General features: G+C 40.2%; 3 protein-coding genes across 3 annotated transcripts in view; 1 reads left to right on the forward strand and 2 right to left on the reverse strand.

Annotated features, from left to right (window-relative positions):
* Positions 1–2520: 2520 nt before the first annotated feature.
* cyp27a3 (cytochrome P450 family 27 subfamily A member 3) lies at positions 2521–10022 on the reverse strand. Its single transcript, XM_079357498.1, has 9 exons — positions 9540–10022; positions 8499–8689; positions 7718–7917; positions 6776–6973; positions 6213–6376; positions 5921–6087; positions 5687–5768; positions 5285–5491; positions 2521–4076 (listed from the first exon to the last, which is right to left on the reverse strand). Exons 1-9 carry the CDS (start codon positions 9777–9779, stop codon positions 3918–3920), a joined length of 1608 nt encoding a protein of 535 aa, XP_079213624.1. The 5' UTR covers positions 9780–10022; the 3' UTR covers positions 2521–3917.
* A 945-nt stretch (positions 10023–10967) lies between these two features.
* On the reverse strand, positions 10968–20250 carry eaf2 (ELL associated factor 2). The gene is made up of 7 exons (XM_079357111.1): positions 20245–20250; positions 14879–15010; positions 14395–14489; positions 13815–13951; positions 13288–13466; positions 12896–13138; positions 10968–12523 (listed from the first exon to the last, which is right to left on the reverse strand). The coding sequence occupies exons 2-7, from the start codon at positions 14979–14981 to the stop codon at positions 12480–12482; spliced, it is 801 nt and encodes a 266-aa protein (XP_079213237.1). The 5' UTR covers positions 14982–15010; positions 20245–20250; the 3' UTR covers positions 10968–12479.
* arhgef49 (Rho guanine nucleotide exchange factor 49) overlaps positions 18598–26585 on the forward strand; it is a 54710-nt gene continuing 46722 nt past the window's right edge. Inside the window, exon 1 of the mRNA XM_079357109.1 lies at positions 18598–18895. The gene's annotated coding sequence lies outside the window, so the exon portion shown is untranslated. The remainder of the gene's footprint in view (positions 18896–26585) is intronic.

Consider the following 26585-nt stretch of genomic DNA (forward strand, 5'->3'; position numbering starts at 1 on the left):
AGACTATGTAGACAGGGGCAATCAGACACAGGTGAGACTAATCAGACAGGTGAGGACAATCAGGGTCAATCAAGACAGGAGGGAAACACAGAGAGGCAGGAAACCAGACAGCACAGAAAACTACAAGGTAAAACATGGAACACAAGGAACTAAAGGATGTAAGAAAACAGAATCACAGGGAGAAGATATTACCGAATAAAACTGGAAACACTAAAGACTAAACAGGTAAACACCAGGAATCATTCACACAAGTAACACAGGAAACAATATTACAGACAACAGAGAAGGACACAAAGAAACACAGGAAACACTGAATACTAGAATACAACTTAAAACTCAGGAAACACTAAAGACTGAAATTAAGAAATATACGAAACTCAAAACTCTGAAATATAACACACAAACCCAAACCATGACACTCTGTTTGGTCCCATGTGGGTAGTTTAATAAAGTTGCAGAGCACTATTTAGATAAAGTAAAAGAGATCTTTAAAAACCCTAAAAGGAAATTTTGGTCGACAAGAGTAACACACAAGAGTGTACAGTTTAAGTGGAAAACAAAAACATACAGTATATCATTCAGTATGAAATGGGTGAGAGCCAAAGTCAAAGAAAGCATCTTGAGGAAAGAATAATTACAAGTACAAGTTAAGTAACAGAGTAACAAGGTTGTATCTCCGTCTGTATCATTTTAAATGGATTAACTTTGTGTCTTTGCAATATAGCAATGAATAAGGTCTTTCACCTGTCCTTTTGTTAAGAGTCAAATAAAATGATCTGCTAAATAATTAAAGAGTGATGAATGATTGGTTGGTTAATATTGATCGATGTTATTTCAGCTTGTTCTTTCTGTGGCTGTCCATTTACTCTTTGATGGTGGTCTGGGTGAAAACAGGAGTGTGTTAAGACCCCACATGCAACATCTGTACGTAACACCACATCTGTGAAACCATCAGGATCCTGAAGAAAGGACTGAAGGAGACTCTATAGCTGTCACCATCAGCTGTCTGTGAGCACCGGGGTGAGACTGTTCACTGTGGGCTCAATGATTCAAGGGTCCTCGACCAGCAGCCCAGTGACAGCAACTCAGGATGAAGCCAGGATTTAAAGGAAATGAAAGTTATATGAGTTAAAGTCTCTCAGTGCAAACTCAACCTAAGAGAAGTTTGACTAAAGGAAAAGTCTGTGAAATTACATCTCCAACTGTTCCATCAACTTTCTACATTTAACATGTGTCCAGGTACTTTGACAAATGAAGAGGTCAGAGGTTTTTAAATCTTGAAGACGTAAACACATGAACAAGGCCTTCATTGATACATTTACAAAGTTGTAGTGCCACAACAGTCCACAGGATGGCAGCATTGACCAACTTAAGGTTGGTCAATGCTGACAACTGACACGGCGCTTCATGTGGGAAATTCCAACATTTTCATGAGTGTGTTTAAGAAGAACTTTTGAACAAAAGTCAGAAAGAGACCCTTTTGTAACAAAAAATATCCCTTTAAGATGAGTCTAATACATTAATGACATTAAACACAACTACAACCTTTAACACTAGAAATATAGATCCATAAAGTATTAACTTAATCCCCGCCCCTTAAAAAAGGACAATCACAAAAACTGTTTAAAACCTTTACTTCTATCTGTTTTATGGGATGGTATGCGAGAACCACTGCCACATTATTTGGTGCTTAAAGAGGGTCGATCTACGGAAGCTGTGATTGGCTGAGTTTGCAATTACCTGTCATGCCAATCTAATTAAGTCACAAGTGAATTAAAATTATTTAATTATATTGAGATAACAGGGATCTTATGGTAGCCATACTGGGTTCATTCATCGAGCTATCGCCAGATGACAGAGGGTTCATGTCTTCAAGATAACAAGATCATTTCTCACAAACTTTCTTTTAAAGGACATTTACAGAGAATTGACACATCGATGTCTGGCTGATGTGATCACAAACACATCTTTTTGGATCACCATCATGTGTGTTTTGTTGGATTAATTATTGCACACACTAGTTTAAAATCCCTGAGTGAAGCTCAAACATAGAGCTGAGTGTTTAAGCATTCACTTTAAGATGAAGGTTCAGGACTATCCTGTCAGACCTTCGATTTATAGAGGCTTGAACAGTTGCGTTTCTCAGCCAACAGATGGAAACAGAGAACAGCTTTTCATAAACAGTGAGCACACACTCACCGCTTCTGCCACATAAGGCATTTCTGTGACCTTCGTGCACCCATCCTGCATCATATTTAGTTTATTGGCATTCTTAAAACAGGGGTATTTAAAAATAAAAGCCTTACCTGCTGTTCATCGAGACCAGAGGTTCCCTAACTTATTCTGCTGGGCTCCCATTTAGCAGATGAAAACTTTTTCCAGACCCCACTACCCCTCACCGAACACACCAATAAGTGTCAACACTCACTAAACACACTGTCAGTGTCACTCTTTGATTACTAATTCCCTTTTTTCAGAATTTATCTCAAACATTGGCTGCAAAAAGTCTCACACAATGTGTGTCAGTAAGACAATAAACATGTTTCTGCCTTTATTTGAATAAATCAGGAGAAATATGTGAATAACATTTGTTACTGAAGTGTTCATGGATACTAGCTTTAAGATGATCGTGTAGGTCATTGTGACTGAGGCAATAATATACAAAAAAGTTTCTATGCAAATTACAAAAAAAAAGGATTATAAAACAAATCCCAAATAAAAAAAGTAAAATATATTAAAGTATGTACAACAATTATTAAAAAAGCACTAATACTATCAAAAGCAAAATGTTGAAGATAATTTCTTCTCATCATCAGTTCAGTTTTTTAACACACTACAGGTCTGACAGGCGTGAATACGACAGTAAATGTTCATTTCAAGTGAAAACAAAAGCACTTAAGTCAAATTAACATCTTTTTACATTTCATATTTACATTCAACAGCAGCTTCTGATAAACCACTTCAGAGCATGTGTGTCCACTGACAGGTTAGCTGTTTGCTAGCAGCGCCCTTCTTTTCTATACAACGAGGGAAGTGGAATGCCAACAGATAACTTTCATCACAACGAGAGCCAATGAGAAGAGCTCTGAAATCGAGGTCAACGGTGCCGCCGGTGCGAGAAGGGGAAACAAACCCTGATGGTGCCAATACACCATATTCCCACAGTGACCATGCTGCTGTGATGTCACGCTCAGGGTGGGAAGTTCAGAAGATGTCATTGTCAGTCACTCAGTCAATCTTTTTTTTGTATAAGTGCCAGTTCATAACAAATGTTTTTAAGTCACGCCACAAAAGAGCAGCTCACAGACCGTACTCTTTGAGTCTTACTAAGACGTCTCAGGCTTGGTTTTCACTCGTGTGCTGCTTCTTACAGCAGCTCCATCCCCTCTCGTTAAAGGGCCTTTATTCCATCTGCAGTCACACAGTTTAACAGCATCACTACTATATGACTCTGTATAATAATCATTGATATCATTAATGCAACACACTGTGTGTTTTTAATCATATCTGATTTATCTACCCAAAAGTGAAAGTGTACATAGTGTTTATCTTATTCCACTCGAGCTCACTGTTGTCTTTAAAATGTTTCTTCAATGAGCTAGCAGTGTAGTTAAATTTGACTCATTCAGCAGCTGAAAACCTCCTCAAAATGTCTCCTGTTTGAGTAACAATAAAAACACTGAAAGAGCACAGAGACAGAGTCTGCTGCAGGACACGCTCAGAGCCAAGCAAAAAAAGATGAGTAAAAAAATACATCAAGCTGTACAAAATGAAACTCCTTCTGTATGAACATTTTCTATCAGTTTGTGTTTGCGTGTTTCAGCTGAGGTGCATTCCAGCCAGTCCTCATGAAGTGAATGTGTGATAAACAACTGCTCGCTGACAGGCGGACATCACGGTGTGAATACTAAAACAGCTCACAGGGAGACTCTGGTCGCTTCCCTCGGCTCCTGCTGCTCCACTCTTCTGTCCAGAAACTGCAGGTTGATGGGTGTAGCAGGGCAGAGCAGGGTTCTGGTGATTGGCTTGACTTCTGTTCCTGCAGGATCCGGCCTCACCTCGAAGGTTTTTATCAACTTCATAGGAAAAAAAAGAAAAAGAAAAAGTGATATTCTTGGCTTTGAAAAAGGCACGAGAGGACAGAGAGTCGACGCTTGAGTTAATGATTACCCACGGTTTCCTAAGCTGACTGATTTTTAACTGTTACTTTTGGCAGACGACTGAGGCCCAATGGGAGGAATGCTTGGTGGTTTGTTTGGATCACAGTGCCAAGACTAACAAAAGAAGAGCAGCCTTTGTGCTCTTTCTGGGCAGTCACTGCAGGTCAACATAGCTCCCTGAACGTAGACGGGAAAAAAAAAACAGATTTCTGGGGAGTAAGAGAAGAGGGAGCTATTTAACCAGTTTACTAACTAGTGTGACAATTTGGAGGCTGAAGGAATAAAAAAAAAACCAGTAAAATAAAAGGCACAATGAAAAGAGGTTTCGGATATTTAAGTGCTTCAGTTTTTCAGAGCTTCCTTCACGAGTTTGAATTCAAGCACTGAAGAAAATAGTGTTGTGGTTTCCTGGTGAAGCAAACTGCACTTTGTATTTCACTGTCTGATAAGAGAAATCTATCTCTGAATCTAAAAACTTCTCAGGAGGAGAGCCTCGTGGTTATGTTGCACTGCTCATGTGCAGAGGCTATTTTCCTCAATACAGTGGTCATGGATTCAAATTTGGCTGAAGCCCCTAGCATGTCATCCCCCTGTCTCTCCTCCTGAAACATCCTGTCGCTTAATTATTATTATTTTTTTATTGGCACTATCAAGTAAAAGTCTCGACAGTGTTCATGGATCAGAGTATTAATGTAGCTTGGTTGCTCATCTAGACCAGTGGTTCCCAAATGTTTTGTGCTGCGCTCCCCTTTACTTGAACCCATCCTTCAGGCTCTACACTGGCTCCCTATCTCATTCAGGATGCGATACAAGGTCTCCCTTCCCACCTTCTCGTGAACCAAAGGAACGCCCATGAAATTTAAAGTGACATTGTCACATAAAACTTCAAAATGTATGACTTTGTGTGTAGCTTTATTTTCAGTCTTACTTTTACCTTGAGGTCCTCTCACAAAAGTTGTCATACTTTGTTAGCACTGAATAATGGTGTGCAATGTTTTTCTAAAGCCTTGCCCACTCCTGAAAATCACTGACAACTGTTTATCTCTTACTCAAACTGTCCGTGTCCTGTTGTCAGAGAAAGAAGAACTATGTTTATGGAAGAAAAAAGGAAGAGAAGTTCTCACCCTGGACATAAGGAGATACATCTCCAGCTCAGCCAACCGTCTGCCCAGACACGCCCGGATCCCAAAGCCAAACGGAACTGACCCAAACGGGTGCTGCTTGGACTTCTCCTCCGCTCCTCTCAGCCAGCGCTCAGGCACAAAGGTGTTAGCGTCCGTAAAAACGTTCTCATCATAGGATGCAGCGTAATGGCAGAGGTGGAACAGGGTCTGTGAGAGAGGATATGAAAAGTAAAATTGATCATACCTGTAAATGCATGTACATGAACGCTATGAGTCCTCGCATTAAGGCTCAAATATTTGTAATTTCAAACAAAACCAACGAATCAACTGAAGGACGACAACACATTTTTCTCATCGGCCAACATGTCAGCATTTCTGCTCTGTGTTTGACATTTGTCTCACCTTTTTGGGGAAGACATAACCTCCGACGACAATCTCCTTTTCAACAGTCGTTCTTGCGTTCCCTGGTACAACAGGATACAACCTGGAGAGCAAAGAACACAGGAAGGAGTCAAAGTTAGATCTGTCTGTTTGACAAAGAAACAAAATAAAAACAACCAATAAATCGCTTTAGCTTGAGGAACTGAATCAGGTGTATTATTGATATTACATATGTAAATGATTAATTGTTCTAACCGTAGCGTCTCTTTGATGATAGCCTTCAGGTACGGCATCTGAGAAATGTCCTCACTCGCTGGCACCTTGTCTCCAGGGCAAACACTTATAACCTCCTGGTATAACTTTTCTTGGATTTCTGGCTGCTTGGCCATGTGGTACAAACACCAAGAGATAGTGTTGGATGTCTGCAAGAGAGAGGAACATTGTTGACTCCAGTTTGTGTTTATTTAAATGTGTTTGTTTTGTACTCACACAGTCAGCACTAGTACTGTTGTATTAAGGCATAATAGAGCATTCAGCATCTACTTACTGTATCGACTCCTGCCAGCAGGAGTTCAGTGATGCTGCCAATGATTTCAGTGACGGTCATCTGATCACTGAGCAGCAGGTGTGTGAGGTATGCTCCCTCCACGTTCTGGTCCAGGTCTACCTTCTCCTCTATCTCCTTCATTTTTTTCTGAACCAACTCTTCAGCTATTGGGCACAAGACAAAATCCATCACATCACTTTCTGAAGGGAGAACAAACAAACACTAAGAGTTGAGACTATCGTCATGACATGAGGAAAGGAGCCCCAGGTCAGACTTGAACTCGGCGCTGCCCACTACGAGGAAGATATCCTTCATTAAAACATTTCTGTGAAATATTTTTTTTTATATTTTTAAATATTTTAAACGACTACCAACTTTGAAAGTCTGTAATAGATCAAATGTTGCAGTCTTAAAAAAACCCATTTTGAATATTTTACTGCTCTATGATAAGTGCTGTCTTGAATATCCAGACACATTAATATCAAATTAATAAACCCAATGACATACGTTTGAACGTGTTACAGAATAGCTCAAAGACATCTTTTTAACACAAAATGACGTACCCACTTTGAAGAGATAATCCCAGGTTGCCACAAACTTTTTCCAGTAGGGCAGGTAGGGCCAGGTGGATTGAGGGAAGAGGACGATGATTTGGGAAAGGTTGAACATTTCCCCCACCGAGAAGATGAACTGTTGTGTTTCCTCGGGCACTTCTTTGTTAATGCAGCCCATACGGCTCTCGAACAACACCGAACAGATCCCTGCAGTTCAAAATATACAAATAAACAAACGTGATTCTGATTAGCTCGGCTAGCTGCTAATGCCTGCTTCCCCAGTTTCTGCTGAGGTCAGATAAGGTAAAAGCTGTTCACTTGATTTTTTATTTAGTTTGCTCTTTATGTAAACAGAGTTGTTATTTTAACAGGATGCTCTGCATTTCTAGGACACTCTGTCTACACTGTCTAGGAGCAGAGCAAATATTGACTCACACTAATGTCTCTTTAACCTTTTGTCTAAACTTCTCTTATTTTATCAGTGTTCATCAAGTTATACATTTAAGGAAAATTATTTAGTGGCATACAACCACAGTGCACTCCGAAAAAGGCGCCATCACAATCCAGTATTGGATTCGTAAACATACTGTTATTATTTTGACAAAAGCCTTTTGAAATATATATTTTAAAGATAATAAAGATATCTAGCAGAATCAAAAACAATCCTTCCTTTGTTCTTATTCTTCAGGGGGGTGGGGGGGGGGGGTCTTTGTGATACAGTAACTGATAAGGTATGTCACACTTTATCTAATCAGCTTTCAAGGCCTAAAACGCTCGACGACAGATGTGTCAATATCTGTCAACAATAGGGCGGACGGCACATTCAAAAATGTTTCACTCTTTCACTTCAGAGTGAGATGAATCTGTGATCAAACGTAAAGGTGGCTTCTGAGATCTTCAGTGGTCTTTGAGCAGACAGTGAAGCATTTTGTTTGTTTGTTGTCTGCTGACCTTCAAAGGCAAATTTGTAGAGCTCTCCAGTCAGGTCATTGACCATCACTCCCTGCCCGTGGGTCTCCCTCAGCCAGGCCACTCTCTCGATGAAGTCTGACACCACCTCGTTGAGGGTGTTGGTGTAGGAGGAGACGTGTTTGGGCTTCAACATGCGAGGATTCAGGATGCTGCGGATGCGCAGCCACTTTGCACCCATTCTGCAAAGCAGGAGTAATTATTGTCTTAATCTCAGAACCAGAATCAAAATAGAAATATACATTTTTATTTTTTTCCATTTTGTTTAACCAGGAAAGAATCTTGTGGGGTCCAGAGTGTCCTGGCCGAGACAGGCAGCAGCAAATTTTACATAGTTTCTAACAATCAACGAGCAGCCACACAGACAAATAACAAAAATACATTATATTAGACATTAAAAGACACAAATAACACTTTCAAACAGTAAATGTTTGTCAAGATCGTCCACAAACACATCAGGGCAACTGGAATTTCCCTCGGGATAAAGAAAGTATCTATCTATCTTTAGCATCCACTAAAAACCATCAAATGAGAGCGGCTCGTGAAGCTCCAACACTTTTTGTAATTTGTTCTAAGCAAACTTAAACTCCTTTTATGCATTTATGTATACTCTCGACATCCCTGTTATTGAAGGCTCCTCAGTGATTCCTCTAGAATAAATAAAGGTAAAGAAATAACAGCATGAAAACCTTCCATGGCTGCAGAATGGATTGGGAAAAAAACTAAGACATAAAGCTAAAGGATCAGTGGGGGTTTCACTCACTCTGTTAGGGGTCCATAGGCCTGTTTCCTGAACTCTCTGTAGTTCCTCCAGTGGGGCATGTCCGTGCGCATCGGGTGTCTCCCCTCCTGCCTCAACACCTGCTCAATGAAGTCGGCACTAGCAACGTTCACAAGGACAATAGGACCATAATTTGACTTCCACAGAGGGCCGTAGATCTTTTTGTGCTCAATCTGCCAGATAAAAAAAGCTCCAGTGAACAAGCAGGCGGGTACTGAAACAAGCAAAACACTTTGATCCTTTATAATGCAATCTGTTGGCAACTGGAATGAGAAAGCGATCAGTATTTTAGTATTTTAGGCTAAACTAAAATATTTCTCATCGACTTCTGTTCTATCTCAAATGATCTTTATTGATTGAACTTTTGGAAGAAATGAACTTGTATTAAATTCACAACAAAAGCCAAAAGATGGATAACTGCACACACAGAGGTCAAAGGTCAGGCTCCAAGACAACATTTCTCTCCTTCAAGTTACATGGAAAAAAAACAACAACAATAGAATCCAACAACAAATACAACAAAAGGACACAAAACACTGCAAAGACTTGAAGACAAAAACAGAACAAATCAGAATCATTTAAATTGATTTAAATTTTCTTCAAATTCGGTGTTGTTTACTTACTATATATCTTATACACAATTATTTTACACCCTAGGGAGTCTATTGCCTCATAATCCACCATTATCTGTAGTCCTATGAATTTGACCTGTGTCCCACTTAGCTGAGAGAACAACCGTCTGTTACAGAAACTGTCTCAATGAAAACTGCCCACATGAATAGTTTTCAGGGGAAATGGAGTAAAAAAGGGATCTTAAATGTGCAAACAGAGGTAACCTCCACTGTACTGGGGTCAGTAGGTATACCTCAGATGCAAAAAACAAAGCACAAAAACCCCAAAACAGTTGTAACGTATGTTATCTGGGAGAACAGATCATTTATTCTGCAGCCACTTTGCTGCAGAAATCTGGGACACATCCTGTCTGCGTATGTCAGTCCTCCCTCGGGACCCCTGATCCCTCACCTGCATTTGTTGCGTCGTTTTGAAATAGCCCTTTATAAACAGCCAGTTCAAGCTGGTCATTAAACTTGGTCCACCGAGGTCGTCCATAGTTTTCGGTTTGACGTTGTCCCCTATGACGGCGGCGGCTGAGGACGCGTCCCGGTGGTCGATGTCTCCATGGTTGACGTCGGTCCTCTGCAGCGCGTGACACCGCTCACGGCTCCTCCGCAGTCCCAAGTTTATCAGCGAGTTCCTGAACATTTTTAGCCGCGCTGAAGCCCTCCGTTTCCCCGACACGAGCCGCTGCAGTCACGGTGAGCGGCTCTGTGATATGCAGGCTGATGAAAATGGCTGATTATGTTCGCAGCATAGAGTCTGTTTATAGCCTCGCACTTCCAAAAGCTCATGAGCAAAACTTTGAACTTTGCACCCCTCTAAGCTTTCCTCAAAGACAACGAGAGCAATGAACATGAACTTTAGCTGCTGAAAACAGACAACTATTCAAACAGATGTCCTGTGTGGACATGTCTCATCTTGTACTTGAGTCTTATCTTTTTCTTTTTTTCTTTGTTATTGTGTCATATTCAGTATCATTTTACTTATGAAAAAGAAAAAAAAAAAGGCTTTATTGCCAGAATAAAGTGGAATTTGAGGACTTTGTTAAAATATGTTTAAACATCAAGGAGCAAAATGACTTTACAGAATAGTGTTTTCTGTAAATTGTTAAACTTAAAGTTGAGAAACTGTTTTATATCTCATACTAATTGATGTTTTTAGGTTATCTCAAGCTCTGAGCCAAACTTTTAACTTTAATGCTAACATAACCTAAAGTTACAACAAACAAGAGCCACAAAATAATAACCTGCTGTATGTCTGAGTCTTCATGTATTTCAACCCAATGCAGTTTTCTTCAGTTTCTCAGTTTATTTATGGAACTTAGCAGGCTGTAAATCAAATCATTACACTGTCTTAATCTGAATTTCGAATATTTGTGAAAAATATTTGGAGCACTTTGTCTTTGACATTTTAATTTCAGCCTAACAGAGTTTAATTCTTACATCATCAAAATGTGCTATCATAATGAAGCGCTGTAGGTTTTAGGCATTTGTGACATGATGGAAATGAGCCACAAGTCGGATTTGAACCTGGGCCGCCCGTTCTTAAAGACTTTAGCCTCTGTACACAGCACTAACTGCTCGGCTACCATAACGCCTAGTTCCTCTTAAATAGATAGAGATAGATAGATACTTTATTGATCCCGAGGGAAACTCAAATCTTTCTATTTATTATATTTTGCCTGTGTTTTAGAGATGGCATGATCAGAAAGGGACAGAGAGTGAGGACTGACATGATGGAAAGGAGCCACACACACTCAGGACTCAGGGAGGGAAGAAACTAACCAGACTTACCCAAAAATGTAAACAATGAATGGAAGTGCCAGAAACAATCTTCATTAAAATCTTTATTTTTCCACAAAGACATGACTCCCAAATAGTTTACAAATGAGGCTCTGAGGCCACCATCCTCCTTAAGACTACAAATATTCACTTTTCTTCTTCTCACTGTGTTCTTCCTGTTCCAGGACTCCAAAGAAAGAAAGGCTGGGACAGAAACAGCAGCTTCCTGTATGCATCGGAAGCTCAGCAGAGATAAGAGGGCTCGTGTTAGAACGAGCAGAGAGCCTGAAGGCACATCGAGTTGTTTTTAAGACTTAAGGACCAAAACATCTGGCGTGTTCTGCGACACAGCTTCTACTAACTTGTAATTCCAATTTCTAACTTTCTCAAATATATATTAAGCGATTCACCGTTGGTCGATTATATTTTAAACATAAATAATTAATTCCATTCAAGTATTGCAGGTTTAAAGCTACAAAGCACGACCCTGACTGAGAGAACTCTGCCTGCTTAGTCTTAGGAAATCAGACGCCCTTAGATTGTGAACTAACTTAAAGTGTGACGCCTCTCTTTATTCCTGAAGCTGCATCAGCCACAAACTTTGTTTTGGCAACAATGCGTGAAAAGATATGAAGGGACTCTCTTGCAGTTTCAGAGCTCATCAACATGTTTTCCAGTCGTAAAAAAGACCTCTCCGCATCCACGGGAAACAGCAGGCGGATGAGGCTCGTAACATTTCCAAGCATCCAGCAGCTAATGAGGCTCAAAGGTTTTTTTCAGAGGTGATATTAAAACTGACCTCAGAGGAGAGTAAATATTTCATTTTATGTTTGGAGGAAACAACCACACCAGTTAAAAAATAAAGCTCTCCTCTGACCTGTGGATTTGTAAATAACTAACTATATGTTTCTCACTTTTGTCCGAACACCTCTAAAGAAGATTAATATGCACAAGTTTCTGGCTTGTTCTACGGTGTCCAAAATGGACAAAAATGTGAATTTTAAATGGGCAGCTTCTAAATAAATAAGCTGGGTTCCAGTTATCGGGAGCAAAAGACTCTAAAGCTAACTTTACAAAAACTCTAAAAAGATGAAAACTAAATGATCTGTTTTATCTCTGTATCATACATATTCTGTTTCTGCTGAACCCAATCTGTGAACTGACCTGAATTAAGACATAACTAACCAAGTCTTTTATTAGTTTATCGCTCAGCTGAAACGTGGAAAATCCTCCGTGGGTTCTTTAAGACACGCCTCTGTCACCCTGGCTCTGACGTGAAACACCACACACTCACCTATCACATCCACATCTGTCCCTGGTGACTAAAGCATCTCTGTAACATCTATCCTTCACACACACACACAAAATAAAGATCAGGAAGAAATATTTGGGATATAATTAAATTAAAAAGTTTGTTGTCAGAAAGGGGAACCAGGTCACTGCGAGCAGGGTTGTGGAAATGAAAGTAAGACAGTCTCACATTATAGGAAGCAAAGCACTGATATGTCTGCTGCTGTTTGGACTCCTCAGGGTGTTCACAGGCGGCTGCACCTCTTCGTGTCGTTCAGTCACTTTCACTGCCTGATTCACTCAGCTGCAGGTCGTTCTCTGAAAGAAAGAAACAAGCAGGGGGGAAGATAAATAGAGTTTTGGTATTTGGTGAATAAATGCATCATCCAAAAAAAAAAAAAGGTTTCTAGTTTTTTTGTTCCTTTGTATTTTCAGTGGGACTCTGTGAAATCATCACTCTTTGATAACAGGACATCATAATAATGAATGATCTTAATGCATGAGACAACGTCCACAATATACCCTTCTTCTTTCTAATGTTAGAGTTTCACCATAATCAGTGAATTCCTCTCATTTAGAGATGTGTTTGTTTGTATCAGGGCATCAGTTCACTTTGCTCATCTGCACAGTGATTCATCAAACCTTTATATTTGGGGTCCAGGTCCCCCCCAAGCTGAAAAGGCTACTCACTAAGTGTGTTCATAAGTCCTCCTCCACTCTCCTGGTGGTGAAGGATGGTGGTGCTGCTGCTGCTGCTGCTGGTGTTGATGATAGGCATGCTGTGAGTGGCCGGGGCTGGCGGTGCTGCAGAAGTCCGTTCGTCTTCGGAGTCGCTGCTGCTGGAGCTGTCGTCACTGCTGGAGGAGCTGTTGGAGTCCGACGAGCTTTCGCCGCTGCTGAGCTGGTCCATGACCCGCGCCTCAGCCATCAGCTCTGAACACAGAGGCATGGATAAAAAGATGAGGACATGAGTGACACTGACAGGGACATTGATCTGGCACGATTATGACAGTTTAAAATGTGCTGAAACCTCCAAGAAACAGAGATACGACTGCCAACGGGTACAAAACACTGTGTGTCACCTCGCTCGATGTCATCCATGGGGGACGCCGGGGAGGTCTTCTCTTTAGGAGGAGAGCTCTTTGAGCTGGTCGAGGTCTTGTTACTGCTGCTGCTACTGCTGCTGCTGCTCTTCATCTGCTGGCTAAGGCGACTGGTCTGCTGCTCCATGCGAGAATGAATCTTACTGCTGCCCTCAGCCCTGGAAATAAACAAGCACAGTGCAAACAATCACAAGTGAAAACTCACTATTACATGTAGTACATTGTTTCTCAAACGTTGACCCACTGCTCGTCTCTTCAGCCGAGGACATCACCAGATCATATTAACTATTCCATGTTATTTTAATGTTGAGTAGTATAACAGAGTCAAGTCAAAGTTTATTTATAAAGCACGTTTCAAAACGACCTCAGTCAAGCTTCAAATCAGTATTACTGTACTTCTTACTTTTCAATTGAAGGAAATGAAAACAGGAATGGAGAAAAAGATTTTAAGTAATCTATAGTAATACTTCATTATCCTTTAGAATCAAAACAACATGTCAACCAACCTGGTTTTCTTCACAGCTATATTGCTGTTAAGTTTTTCTAGTCTGTACTCTCCTGTGTCGTGGTTTACGATGAGGATGCATTCTTTCATGTACGGCCTTTTGGATCCCTTAAAGACTGTTACTGGAGCACTTGAACCCTAAAGGAATTGGAGAAAAATAACTTTCTTTAGGTTTTTTGAGTTACTTTATTTGTTCCAGAAGGTAAATTTGGTTGCAGGAGAGTCACTCAATACAACACAGACGATACATAAAACATACAAAGTGCAAATGCACGATGTACGTGGGTAAAAGTGCTGAGGCGCATTAAGTGAGCAGGTTTAAATCAAACAGTTGATAAATCAAGTTGATCTGTAAAAGCTACAGAGCCAAGTACACCAAAAAAAATACTAAATAAATATCCATCCATTTTCTGCTAACTCCTCCATCTGGAAAATGAATAAATAAATGACCACTAAGAAGCATGACAGCTTCCCAGTCTGCAATCTTTCTAAATAGTTGGAAAGTAACATCAAAGTTGGAATAATCTCCTCATAGTAGTCACAGCTGCATACGCCTGGAGGAAAAAGGGAAATCAAATCACCTCTAAATTGGGTAAAGTAATAGTGACTTGCTCTCCTTTGCCCACTTCCAGATCCCCTTCACATGCGGTGTCAATGGAGGCTGGTTTGAAGTCATCTGGAACAAAAACATAGCAGGTACAAATCACAACATTAGATTTACACTTTTATAGTCTAAATTTAGAAACGTTGAGTGTCCCTCGATGCTGCGGTTACCTACTCATGCCACTAGATGGTGGTGTTGTAACAGATTGACGCAAAGCTAACACTAGCTAACACACTGACACCTGGAGCATCACAGGTTTTGTAAAAGTTAAACAAATGTAGGCGACGATATACACCGAGACATGTCGATTTACTACAACATAAGTGAATATTTAAGAGCTGTCGAGCCGTCTTAATTTGCTAAATCAAGAACCAGCAAGTCCTCAGGGTTTTAGCTGAAAAAGCTAACTAGCATACAATCGTTAGCAACTGCTAGCTGGTGATTTAAAAAATCTTACTTACATCGTACTGTGTGGTAAGCGCTTTTAGGGTGTTTCTCAAACGTCTCTCCTAATTTCAGGACATGTTCTTGGTTGTCAAAGTTGGAATAGGCCGTCCCATTCATTCTGAGAGTTAAACTTTCTGCTTCTTCTTCTTTACAGTCTATGGTTTAACCATGTACGGTGTAAGCGCTGATCCAATGAAGCCCCGCCTCTAAGCCGTCACGATTGGTCGAGAATAGTATCCCCCCTCCCCCTTGCTGATTGGCTAAACTGCTGTCAACCAAAGATGGTAATGAAAGGGCATCTTCAGGGCAAATTTTAGCCTACATGTATGACCTGTAGTAACCTACACAACCAGATCATAATGATCTGATATTAATCTAAACTTTAGAGATGAATGGGGCCCAATGACATCACAATGTTAGACTAATCCATTTACATTTTATTTTTTTTAAAATAGCTAAATTGATATCTAATACTACTTTAATTTACATGTTTGAAATGTGAATTTGCCAACCAAAAAACAGCTCTTGTGGTTCAGCAAAGGGTTGCAAAGTTCTGGGTGGAGGGATTTTTTTTTTTCAAGCGCTTATAAGCTTCTGCTTCGGCCCACTCCTTTTGAGCAGAATTACAACTGATCAAATACATAAACAAATAACATAAATAAGCAAACAGTGTAATAAGCTCAGGTCTGAATATGAAGAAAAATATTCTTGCTGTTCAGCACATTAATGATGTAAAGTGCAATGTTTAAGTATTTGTCAGACTAATTCAAATAGGAGTCAATACATAAAACATAGCATACAAGTTTTAGGATTCTGATCACATTTGACCACAATGAAAACAAAGACAACTTGAAATAATTCCACTTACAGCTTGTCTTGCTTGTGATTTTTTTTTTGTTGTTTTTTTTAAAGATGCAGGCTAAATACAGAATTATTTGTTGGTGCATGTGCCCTATCAATGTATACTCTTTGTATGCTATAATTGAATTTATGTATTTGTTTGAATTCAAACATTAATTTTCACATATGGAAACGAGCATGGGATAAACTTTTTTTTTGGTGGTTTTATTTCTGTATTTGCTGTAAGATCTGATTTGTGAAAGAAAAAGAAAACAATGGGAAAGCCATCTTATTCTGTTTGAATAGCAACTTGTGTTATTGGAGGCGGGTATTTTACATTATCTTCTTCCGGCTCTTGTTTGCTCATGGACCGCGTTTCAGTATTATGAGAACATATTTCATGTTGTATGTTATTGTGTTGTAACCACACTGAAATGAGCAAATAAATCAAATATGAAATGTGAAGCCTACATTTAAACATTTAAAAGGATATCAGCGACAGCATATTTTATAATCTCAACCAATGGCTGTCTACTTCCTTATAACCTGGTGAGCAGCATCCCTGAGCTGAGCCATAAACCTAATTACTGAATTATCTTGGACAGCTCACTCACAGTGTGGAGGTCCTGAAGGTCTGTCAGTTAGAGACTTAATGAACTGTTGTGGTAACACTTAGTGACTGCAGTTTGAAGCTCCACAGGCTGCAGGGTCTCTGAGCACCAGTGAAAATAATCTCTTTTCCTTTCTTTAAACTGTTAATGATTCCTAAGCTTTAAATTCCTGCTCTGTCTGCACTTTACTGAGGCCATATGCTCCGCTGCCTTCAAACATTAAAGGATCAACATGGGAGACAAGGGGAATGTCGAGATTACACAAGTGAATTAAAGCTAATTGTCACAACATGGTTTCTTCCTGTTCATTTACACCACATGAGGAGATGGTGCGTAATGCGTTCAGTTGAAATAGGAATAAATAACAAAGAGGAAAGGAGAGGAGAATTGAACATAGGGAAGTCTTCATAAGTCCGCTTTATAACCATCAACCTCTGGCTAACAAGTTAAGAATCCCAGACTGAAGTGCATCAAGTGCAAGAAATAAAGTTATAAAGTTGTTGGAATATTGCTAAAAGAGGAATCAATGAAACATGATTTAATTATACTTCAGGCATTATTTGTGATTTGAACTCCTCATTTTTGTATTACAATAAAATTTAGAACGTCAGTTCCATGTTGAAAAGGCAGATTGCCAAAAGATATGCATCCTGTGTCACTGTATCCACATCCCCTGTGAAAAGACAGCAGCAGGGGTCTGTTTCCATGGATGGGAGTAAACAGTGGCTGTCCTCTGGTGATATCAGTTACTGTGGTTTCCCTCGGACCGTGGGAGGTAAGGTTTTTTTTCCTGTTTCCAGGCAACTATCCACAAGTTCACAATAGTGTGGTCGAGCAACAAAGGAGAGTCCCCAGGTTAAAAGCTGGAAGCGTCGTTATAAAAGAGACGATAGCCTTGCATGCTCTGCAGAAAGAAAGTCCACATGCGCACACAGAAGTCTGTACTCAGCAAAAACACAAAGCAGTTGTACAATTAATCTCATCATGTCAAGTGCTCATTAAACTTAAGGGCCTATAATTTCACGCAAAGATTAATTGGAGTTATTATTTAAAGCTTGTGCACGTTTAAAGTTCTCCTGCTATCATAAACATGTGAGTTAAATGAGCTTCTAATACAGTATGTGTTCAGCGTTTTGACCCAGAAATTGACCAACTAACTTATTTAATGCAAAAGTATTTTTTTGCTTTGTTTTATAAATTCTTTGAACGATGAAATATGCATTTGAACACACAACTTTTCTGTCACTATGACAAACATTAAAACCAGTTTTGCCCATTTTTTTCAGTCGGAATCCATTATTCTGTTAATAATGTTTGTAGTAAAGGTGAAAGGGATATAAACAGTCAATATAATTCTCTGGGCTGGCAAAGCTGCAACTCCCTATTAAAATGTGGTTTAAGTTTTTCTTTTTCTTTTTCTTTTTTTAACAATGTACTGGGGTTTTTATATTTTTGGCATTAAGAGTAGCCAGTAAGGAAGACAAGGAGCTCGCTGCCAGGCACATCAGGGTCAGACTTGTCTCACACAGGCCTACTGAATGACAGACTGACAACACCACCATGATCTTTCTTGAGGGGGCTGAGGAGGGGGACATATGGACAGAGTGTGACCACAGCCAGCTTTTTTCATCTGAGCCAATCAGGAGCAGAGTGAGAGCGATTGTCCTATGGCTAGTGCTGCTTTCAAGAGCTGTCAGGAAAAGAGAACTTCAATATGCCACGGGAAACGCAACAGATACTATTTTGATAGGCAAACAGTGTTATTAGAATATGTTGAATTCTTATGTATAAACCCACTTCATATGAAACATGCACATAAGCTATGCAAGCAAAAGTCTAATTTTCACATAACAACCAATAGACAAGGTGAATCAGTTGCTTGCATTCATCGAACATTTAAGTTACTGAAAAACTTAATTCTGCTATGAATATTTATTCAGAGGAAACTAAAATTGCTGCTTTTTAATACGGGCATGCACAAATGGACATTAGCTTTTTGATATTTTAAAAGGCTTAATATCCAACTATCAGCACTTCAATTTAAGTTCTGTTTTAGGATGAATGAATATGACTTAGGGCCAATGTCATGTACACATGTGCAAAGTAGGCTAAATTGTAATAAACAATAATGGGCCAAATACAAAGTGTCAGCCACATTATTCCCAGGCTACTAAATAATACAGGTCGCAATGGATGGAAACACCTTTTATTTATCCACGTCCAAAATCTGGAGTATTCCTTTTCCGAGCTGCTCGTGAAGGCAGCACAGTTCCCAAGGAGAACCCCAGCGAAGAAAGAGGTCGTGTATCAGGGATCCTCCGGCTAAAACCCCTCAGACCTGCACGAGGGGGAGGACGAGGAAGAGTTTTATTATTAATGAACGACCAGTGTGAAATTTTACATCAGTGCATTAACCCTCCGGTCTACACGGATCCCGGTCTGAAACTCCCATCAGATCCTTCAATCTGCGGAGACGCGAGTCTTCAACCTGCGTACCGGATCTGAACCTGAATCCACTCAGGATCAGGACTTCTTTTCTCTGATGGGTTGGAGGTGAAAGCGCCCACAGAGCATCTCTGAGTAAGTCCTCTACACAACATCGTAAAACACATTGAAATGTGCCATACATTCAAAAAGACAGAAAATGATGCCTAATTGATGCAGGATAGTGTCTTCTTTGATTTATTCACCAGTGTGGCACTTGAAGAAGCCCACTCCTGTACAGATTTGTGAGTGTGTGGTTTTCGTTCTTGTTATTTTTCTTTATGACCCCCACAGTTTTCATCACCTACAATAGATGTCACTTCAGTGTGTCACGATATTGATCTGCTCAAAACCTGATTTGATTTTGTTTATTTATTCCAAACATATAGCATAAGACCAAGGTGCACAAAAAACAACCAGAGAAAAACTGACAGAAAACAAATAATAATTGCAAACAATGGAAAACATAATTAATAAAAAAAACATAAAATAAATGTGCATAATAAGCTATTATAAGTTACATGTCAGCAAAGAAGTTGGAAGAAGTGACACTTGGACTTTAAGCTGCAATATTTGTTTCTAATTCTTTCCAACTAAAAAAAATTCATTTCGTATATTTTTCTGGACCGCCTGGACACTGCCATTTAGGACTATAACCTTGGTGTCTGTAGGCTGTATTTTTTCATGGATCAATATCAGGGAATCAAGTTTCTGTCGGTAGACATGATGTATATCCAAGATGGGAGAATTTAAAAGCACAAGGCAATAGAATAATGACCACATTCATCTTTATTTTCTGTTCTCTCTATGTGATGCCATTTAGTTAATGAAATACTCGGCAGAGAAGTTATTCCTCATTTCCCTGTGGGGGTCCCTGGAGTCTTATGCATTCTCCTCTGAGTCGTGCAGTGCAACATTTTGGGGTTGACTGGGCTTCAGAAGGCAGGTGCATCCAAGCCATGACTGGAAATGCCTCCGGGGCTGATGGGAATTCTGGCTTGTTTCCAGACTGCAATCAGTTAATGTTAATGAATACGGTAAAATTGTCTTATTTGCACTAGCAGCAGTTTCTTTGTTTTCCAGGAATGGTGAATATGTATAATGAACCTCCAGCTTGCTTTACATAAATAGTTGATGGAAACCGACTTAGTTGGAGTCTTTTTTCCAAGATGAGGGTCACATGACTGGAAAACCATTTACATTGTCATGGGTGCTTTCACTAAGGCCTCGCACCACAAGACATGTATTAGTGCTCCTTAAGACCAGTAACTGCTTATCTTGCATAATGTTCAGCAGGCATGATTTGAGGCAGAAATGATTGGCTCATTAAGAGGAATAAGAATCTCGACTTATGGATTCGATTTACCAGCGAACACTAATTATGACAGTGTCTTTCCATTTTCTTCTCAATCATGTGCACAGGAACGTTGCCAGGGCATTCTTACGTGTATCCGTTTCTTTAAATGAGCGTGTAAGTATGCTGGGATTTGATGGATTCACGACGAGCCATTTCGTACTTTTCTTGGTTTTATCGGCGATTCATGAACTCATTTTCCTGATTGTTTATTTTTTTATTTGTGTCGACAGCCCAATTTTAAGTACTTTTTTTCTTATATGCCGTGGAGGCTGGAGTTCACATCCCATGTAAAAATATCAGTTTTATTGTCAGAAATGGATGTAAATATTGTGTTCAATCTATTAACTTACATTAAATCATAGACAACCAACAATAAGTAGATCACACCATCACTCTAATCCCCCCATTAGGTTGCTTTCCTGAAAGCAGAGTTGCACCGATCCACATTTTTTCAGATTCGATACTGCTTCCAATTTTTTTTTTTCATAATTAACAGTGTTGTTGTTGTCGTTGGTATGAAGTGTACGGCTACACAATGTTCTAAAGCTGGCATTACATTTCTTATTGAAAGAGCAAAACAAAGAGAAAGAATAAAAATGGAAAATAATTCCAAAGAGAGAATGTAGAAGGAGCAGTTTCATCTCGTCTGAACATCTCAGTGTAGATGACTTACAGTTTATTCTGAATATCGTCACTTTAAACAGGCCACTGCTGCTCTCTCCCTCCCACGACAGCTTTGAATTTAAAATATGGAGGATTTTTTTTCCTTTTTCAAGCTTTGGTAATAATATTAGGTTCAAGGTTCAAGTTCAAGGTTCAAGGTTCAAGGTTGTTTATTGTCAAATATGCTCCATGTTAAACATACAGCACAGATGAAATTGCAATCCCCCCCAACCCCAGTGCAAACCTGCAGTGCAAAAGAAGAGCACTAAAAACTAGCAATAAAAAAAAACTATTAATAATTAATATTAATAATATTAATAATAATTAATATTAATAATAATAATAAGTTTATTTGAAAACAGGGACAGTGCACATTAATATCATTTCTGTAAATGCGCCAGAATTAGCCAAAGGGCTATTTTTCATCTGTAGTCCCCAGACAGATGTAAAAAGTCAGGAAAAACAGACTTACTTTACTTTTGGATACCATCAAACATTTTAAAATAAAGAAGACCTTTATAAAATACATGGTATCAACATATTTTACAACCTTACAGGAAACTGAGGCCAGCTAAAAAACAAGGTGTCATGTGACAAACGAATGTTGAACTGTTTTGGAGACCCTTGACTGTTGGATCTTATAGATTTTCCCCCACAGAGTGTAAAGCCTCGTTGCTCCTTATCTGAGCTCTACGTGGATTTAATCAGAGAGGTTAGGTGATAAAAGTTCAAACAGTGGACCGACAGACTCTTACAGCTTCCTGCAGGCTACACAAACACACGCACACACACACACACACACACACACACACGCGCACACAGCTAAGAGTCAATAACAGTATTTAATAAGAAAGGTCGATCAGTCAGGCTAAGCCAAAGGAAATTCGTGGCAGGTATACAGTGAGTGCCCCGGGGTCCTGTAATGCTAATGTGTACGCTTGCAGCAGGCTTCCTAATGTACTGGTTTTGTTTTGGAGCGAGCTCAGCTCGGCCGGACACAGTATAATTACCATCCATTAACTTATTGGCTGAGATCAGGTGTTTTTTTAGTTCATTGACTTCCATTTACTTAAGTAATTGTCATTACTGTGGTCATTAAAGGATTAGGGGGTTGGGTTATGAGCTGTTTTTCGCACAGTATACAAAAATTGCAGCTCTTTACTAAACTAAAGTGTGGACTTAAATATGATTACATTTGCACTGACTACTCGGGATGTTTGTAGGAACACCAATCATATCAAAGCTTCCGCCAATATCTTTGTCCAACATAATACAAAAGTCTGATACAGCTTTTTTTTGTTGTTGAAGCAGTCTGGTTCATAGCTGTACTGGAAGCAGGCATACTCTCTCTTTAAGTGTGAGTGAAACAGTATGACACCATTGATGTTGTAACCTTGCTCAAGGGCCATGACAAACATGGGAAGGACACAAGTTAAGTGCAATACTAATTGATTATAAGAAAGTAAAGAGAGAGAGAGAGAGAGAGAGAGAGAGAGAGAGAGGAGTCAGAGCAACACTGGGAGTTAGGTTTTGTATAACTACAAAAGGTTGTAGATTTTCTGGATTGTTCAAACTCAGTTGAACTACATGTGGATGTTTATCAATAAAGATGATCCTTATCCTTGGTTTTGAAATGGCATCCACATCTTGTTTTGAATCTGACTCTGAGAAAATGTGTGGCTGAAGCATGTTTTAGATAGCAACACACGCAGGGACATTTCTTAAATAGCAGACAGTCGGATAAATGCAGAAAGCCAGTCAAAAGGTGCTCAGCCTTGATGAGAGGAACCTCGATTCAAGAGCGCAGTGATTACTCCTGGGCGGAAAAAATGAGGAACATTTCACAAATCTGGCCTCGATTCCGAACTTAAAAAATGAATCTCAGATGGAGACCTTTTTTTTTTGTTGCAGATTCATATTTCTGAATCAGGGTTAAAAAACTAGAAAGTTAGCTCCACAATGATGATGATAGGAGTGTGTTCACGGCAGGCAGTGAGCATCAAACCTCACACATTGAACCCATCATCCCCTTGAGATCCTCCATTGTTCCTCCCCGTGTGTCCTGTTACAACATCAGTCACAGCTGCATGCACGGAAATATGAAGGCAGCATGACTGACGGTGTGTGTCTTATGTGTGTGTGTGTGTGTTCACCCTTCCTCCCCTTTCTCACAATGAACACAATCAACAAAGGGCCTTGTGGGTGGATGGCAGTCAGGAGTTCCTATCCCAATTATGGACAAGCGTTAATTACCAGAGGAATAATTAACAATCAGGCAGCTGAGGCAACAATAAAGTTCCTCTGGGAGAGCATCAGAAAGCTGCTGCTGGAGGTGAAACAGTTAATTATGCCCTCTTTACACTGCATGAACACACGGCCCATAAACATGGCCGCGTGGAGTTGATATTGTTTGGAAATTCAGAGGGAGAGCTTCGAGATCCATCCGGCTTTTTCTTGTCTTTTTGGGAGGAAAAGAGAAGAGTTTCTTTGGAGCGCAGGCTGGAGAGCAGGAAGGTCACTTGATAAAATGCTAATACAAGCGCTGAGCATCAACGCTCTGTCAGTCTGACAAGGCTGCCGAGGCTGAGAGATCCCTTCAAACAAACACAGACACTCTCTCTCTCTCTCTCTCTCTCTTATCTTACGCACACACAAACAGAGAGCATCACAAACATCTCCTGATGTGAAGGACATGGACAGTTTATCAGACTCTGCTTCTCCACAAACAAATACAGACTCTAATCATCAATCTCTCACCTTGGAGTTCACATGCTCTGCAGGATTGCTCAACATGCAGTCACCAAACCAGAGATGTGTAAAGTTTACCAGTTTGTTGAATTACAAGTGTGATGTATCATCCTCCTCCTGACTGTGTAGTTTGAAAATCCCAGATAAAACATTGGGACATTTCTCTGTGTTGAAGACTGTTAGTTTTTTTTAAGCACTTTTTTTAATTTACGAGCTGACTGAAGTAACGTCTGTGGTTAACACAAATGTGATGTATTTTCATGATCAGCTGTGCAATTATCCTGTGGCTCAGTGGTAGAGTTGGGTTTGATCCCCACTTCCTGCAGGTAAATGTCCGACATGTCCTTGGCCAAGTCATAACCACTGACTAGGCTACCGGCGCTCCAACCCATGCCATGACTGACAAGCTCAGGTCCATTCATCATTTGACTGAATCAGATCAGAGTCAGTCCAGTGTATTTTACCTGTTTCCATGAAGTCTAGTTTTCTTACATCATTGATTTGTAATGTGTATGTGTCCGTGTGTGTGTGTGTTCTGAGAGGTATAAACCTTTCTCCTGGAGCCTTCATCCCATAATATTATTATCAGGATTAGCCTGCATAATCCATTCAGGTTCATTACTCTTGTGGTATTAGCATACAGAGCTACAAAACCTGCAATTGTCCTTCTAAAATAGTGGCATAGCTGTAAGTGGAATGGACGGAATGATTTGATTGAGTTAATCTTGAATTAGAAAATTAAAGAATTAAATTATTTTAACAGATGCTGATGATTGCTACAGCCCTTCTATTACACTATCACATAGGAGCAGGGGCTTTGCTGTTGGTAAGGAAGGTTTTGAGTAAGTCAGATAAAAGGTGGAGGTGAGCACTTTGAAGCTACCTCGGCCAGCAGCACCTTCCCATCCGTGCATTCGTTTTCTAAAAAACCTGGCCGATAGCCTTTGGCACGGTAAAAAGCTCCCTCAACGTGTGACCTCTCCACCCGTCATCTGGTGTAACCACGAGTAAAGCTGCAGACTGGACTCCAGCTGTGCTCACTCTCCACCCCACATCCAACCGTTTCCCTCCCCTTCACTAACAACCTCGTGCTCTCCTTTGCTGCACCTCTTCCCCCCTCTTCCTCTTCACGCTACATGCGCTGAGGTTGCGCTCTGTACTCCGTGTGGCCAGACTTCAATTATCTGGCTTTCATTCATTGCTTCGTTCTTCGAACAAAAAAAAACGGCTGCACATGAGATAAGAAGAGCAGATTGTGTATTAACACCTGTGTTAGAATGTGAATGGAGCAGATGCAGAAATGTCGAGGCAAGGATCCAAATGAAGTCTTTGTCTTGATAAAAAACAAAAAACACCTGCAGATGAGACATGGAGAGGTCAAGCTAGTGTTAAATATGTGACCTTTAATGATTTTTTTACAAATGTATTTTTCCACAGGGGACGAGATTGACTGACATCATCCTGCCATAGGACAACAGGATTCAGATCAGAACACTTATGCTGGTGACTTAAACGCCCTGAACACACACAGACAAAATGACAGTAATATTTTGTTGGGTTTTGCAGCATGAACTCATTTCGTTGTGTGATTCTGAGGGACATGTGTCATTACAGTAAAATCCTCCCCTCAAAATATGTGTTGTAAAACACGGGCTTACATTATAGGGATACAGCAGCAGGGGTGTGTCTATTCGGGGGGGGGGAGGGTTGGGGCGGGGGGTCAGTGGTGGCATTGCCCCCTTTTTGAAATTCAGAGTGTAAGTGGGTTTGGCTCAGCTCTACTTCCAGTACGGTTCTGCTCTGATCTGATCGTATCTCTACACCAGATTTAGACGGTAGCATTTGTCAAAAAAATCCACTCTCTCAACAAGAATCACTTCAATCCTTCCCGGTAGCTACTGCAAAAGTAATTACCCATTAGAGTTTGTTCCACAAAATAAATAGAAAAGATAAAATAAAAATAGCTTGAGTGGATTTTTGCCCGAGAGCATTTTTCTTAAAAAACAAGAAACGAGCAAACCCCACAGCGAGCTATTGTTCTCGTACATTTTCCCTCCACACAGTGAAGGCAGTGGCATTTTACCAGCAGAATATAATTCTCTCAGAGGAGCTGGTGCTGTGTGTGTGTGTGTGTTTGTGTGTGTGTGTGTGTGTGTGTGTGTGTGTGTGATGAAGCCAGATGCAGAATGTTAATGAGACTGAAAGCCTCTGTGCTGCTCTACCTGACAGATTGAAGACAGCTTCTGCTGGCTTGTGTGTGTGTGTGTGTGTGTGTGTGTGTGTGTGTGTGTGTGTGTGTGTGTGTGTGTGTGTGTGTGTGTGTGTGTGTGTGTGTGTGTGTGTGTGTGTGTGTGTGTGTGTGTGTGTGTGTGTGTGTGTGTGTGTGTGTGTGTGTGTGTGTGTGTGTGTGTGTGTGTGTGTGTGTGCGCAGATGTGTTGAATTGTTCATAACCTTCCTCTGGACTACCGGGTCACAGCACATATTTACCAGTAAGGGGAAATAAGGGGGGGGGGGGGATTATCCTGGTCGCAGCTGAATCAGCATGCGTGTGTTCAGTTTACAGGTTGGTTAGTTGATCAGCTGCATCCCAAGACTGCGTCTGCTTTTAGAGATTTGCTTGGTGAAAAGTGGATTAAACGTTGCTGTCTGTCCGTGTGAAGTGCTGGAAATAGACTTCCTTTCGTTACATTTACGAGAAAAACCCTTTAATCTCGATTGCTTGAATCTAACTGCAACTTTGGGAACTTAAGGTACCAGTGAGTACACTCGACCGAAACAATCCAGGAAGAGTATTGAACTGTAGATCCATGACTGTGAGAGTTTCAGGTTTGCAGAATAAAAGAGAAAACATGCATCCTGTATTGTGTCGTAGGATTGAATGAGACACTCTCTGCCGGAGGCAAATCAAGCTAGCATCCAAAATGAGAGTGTGTGTCGTTGATCCCACTTGTCTGCAGACATTCAGAGATAAATAGTTAGAACCACGCCTGGGCAAGGGGTCGTCAGTTGCGTGCATT

The sequence above is a fragment of the Symphodus melops genome (genome assembly GCF_947650265.1).
Source record: "Symphodus melops genome assembly, chromosome: 12".
Classification (NCBI taxonomy): Eukaryota; Metazoa; Chordata; class Actinopteri; order Labriformes; family Labridae; genus Symphodus; species Symphodus melops.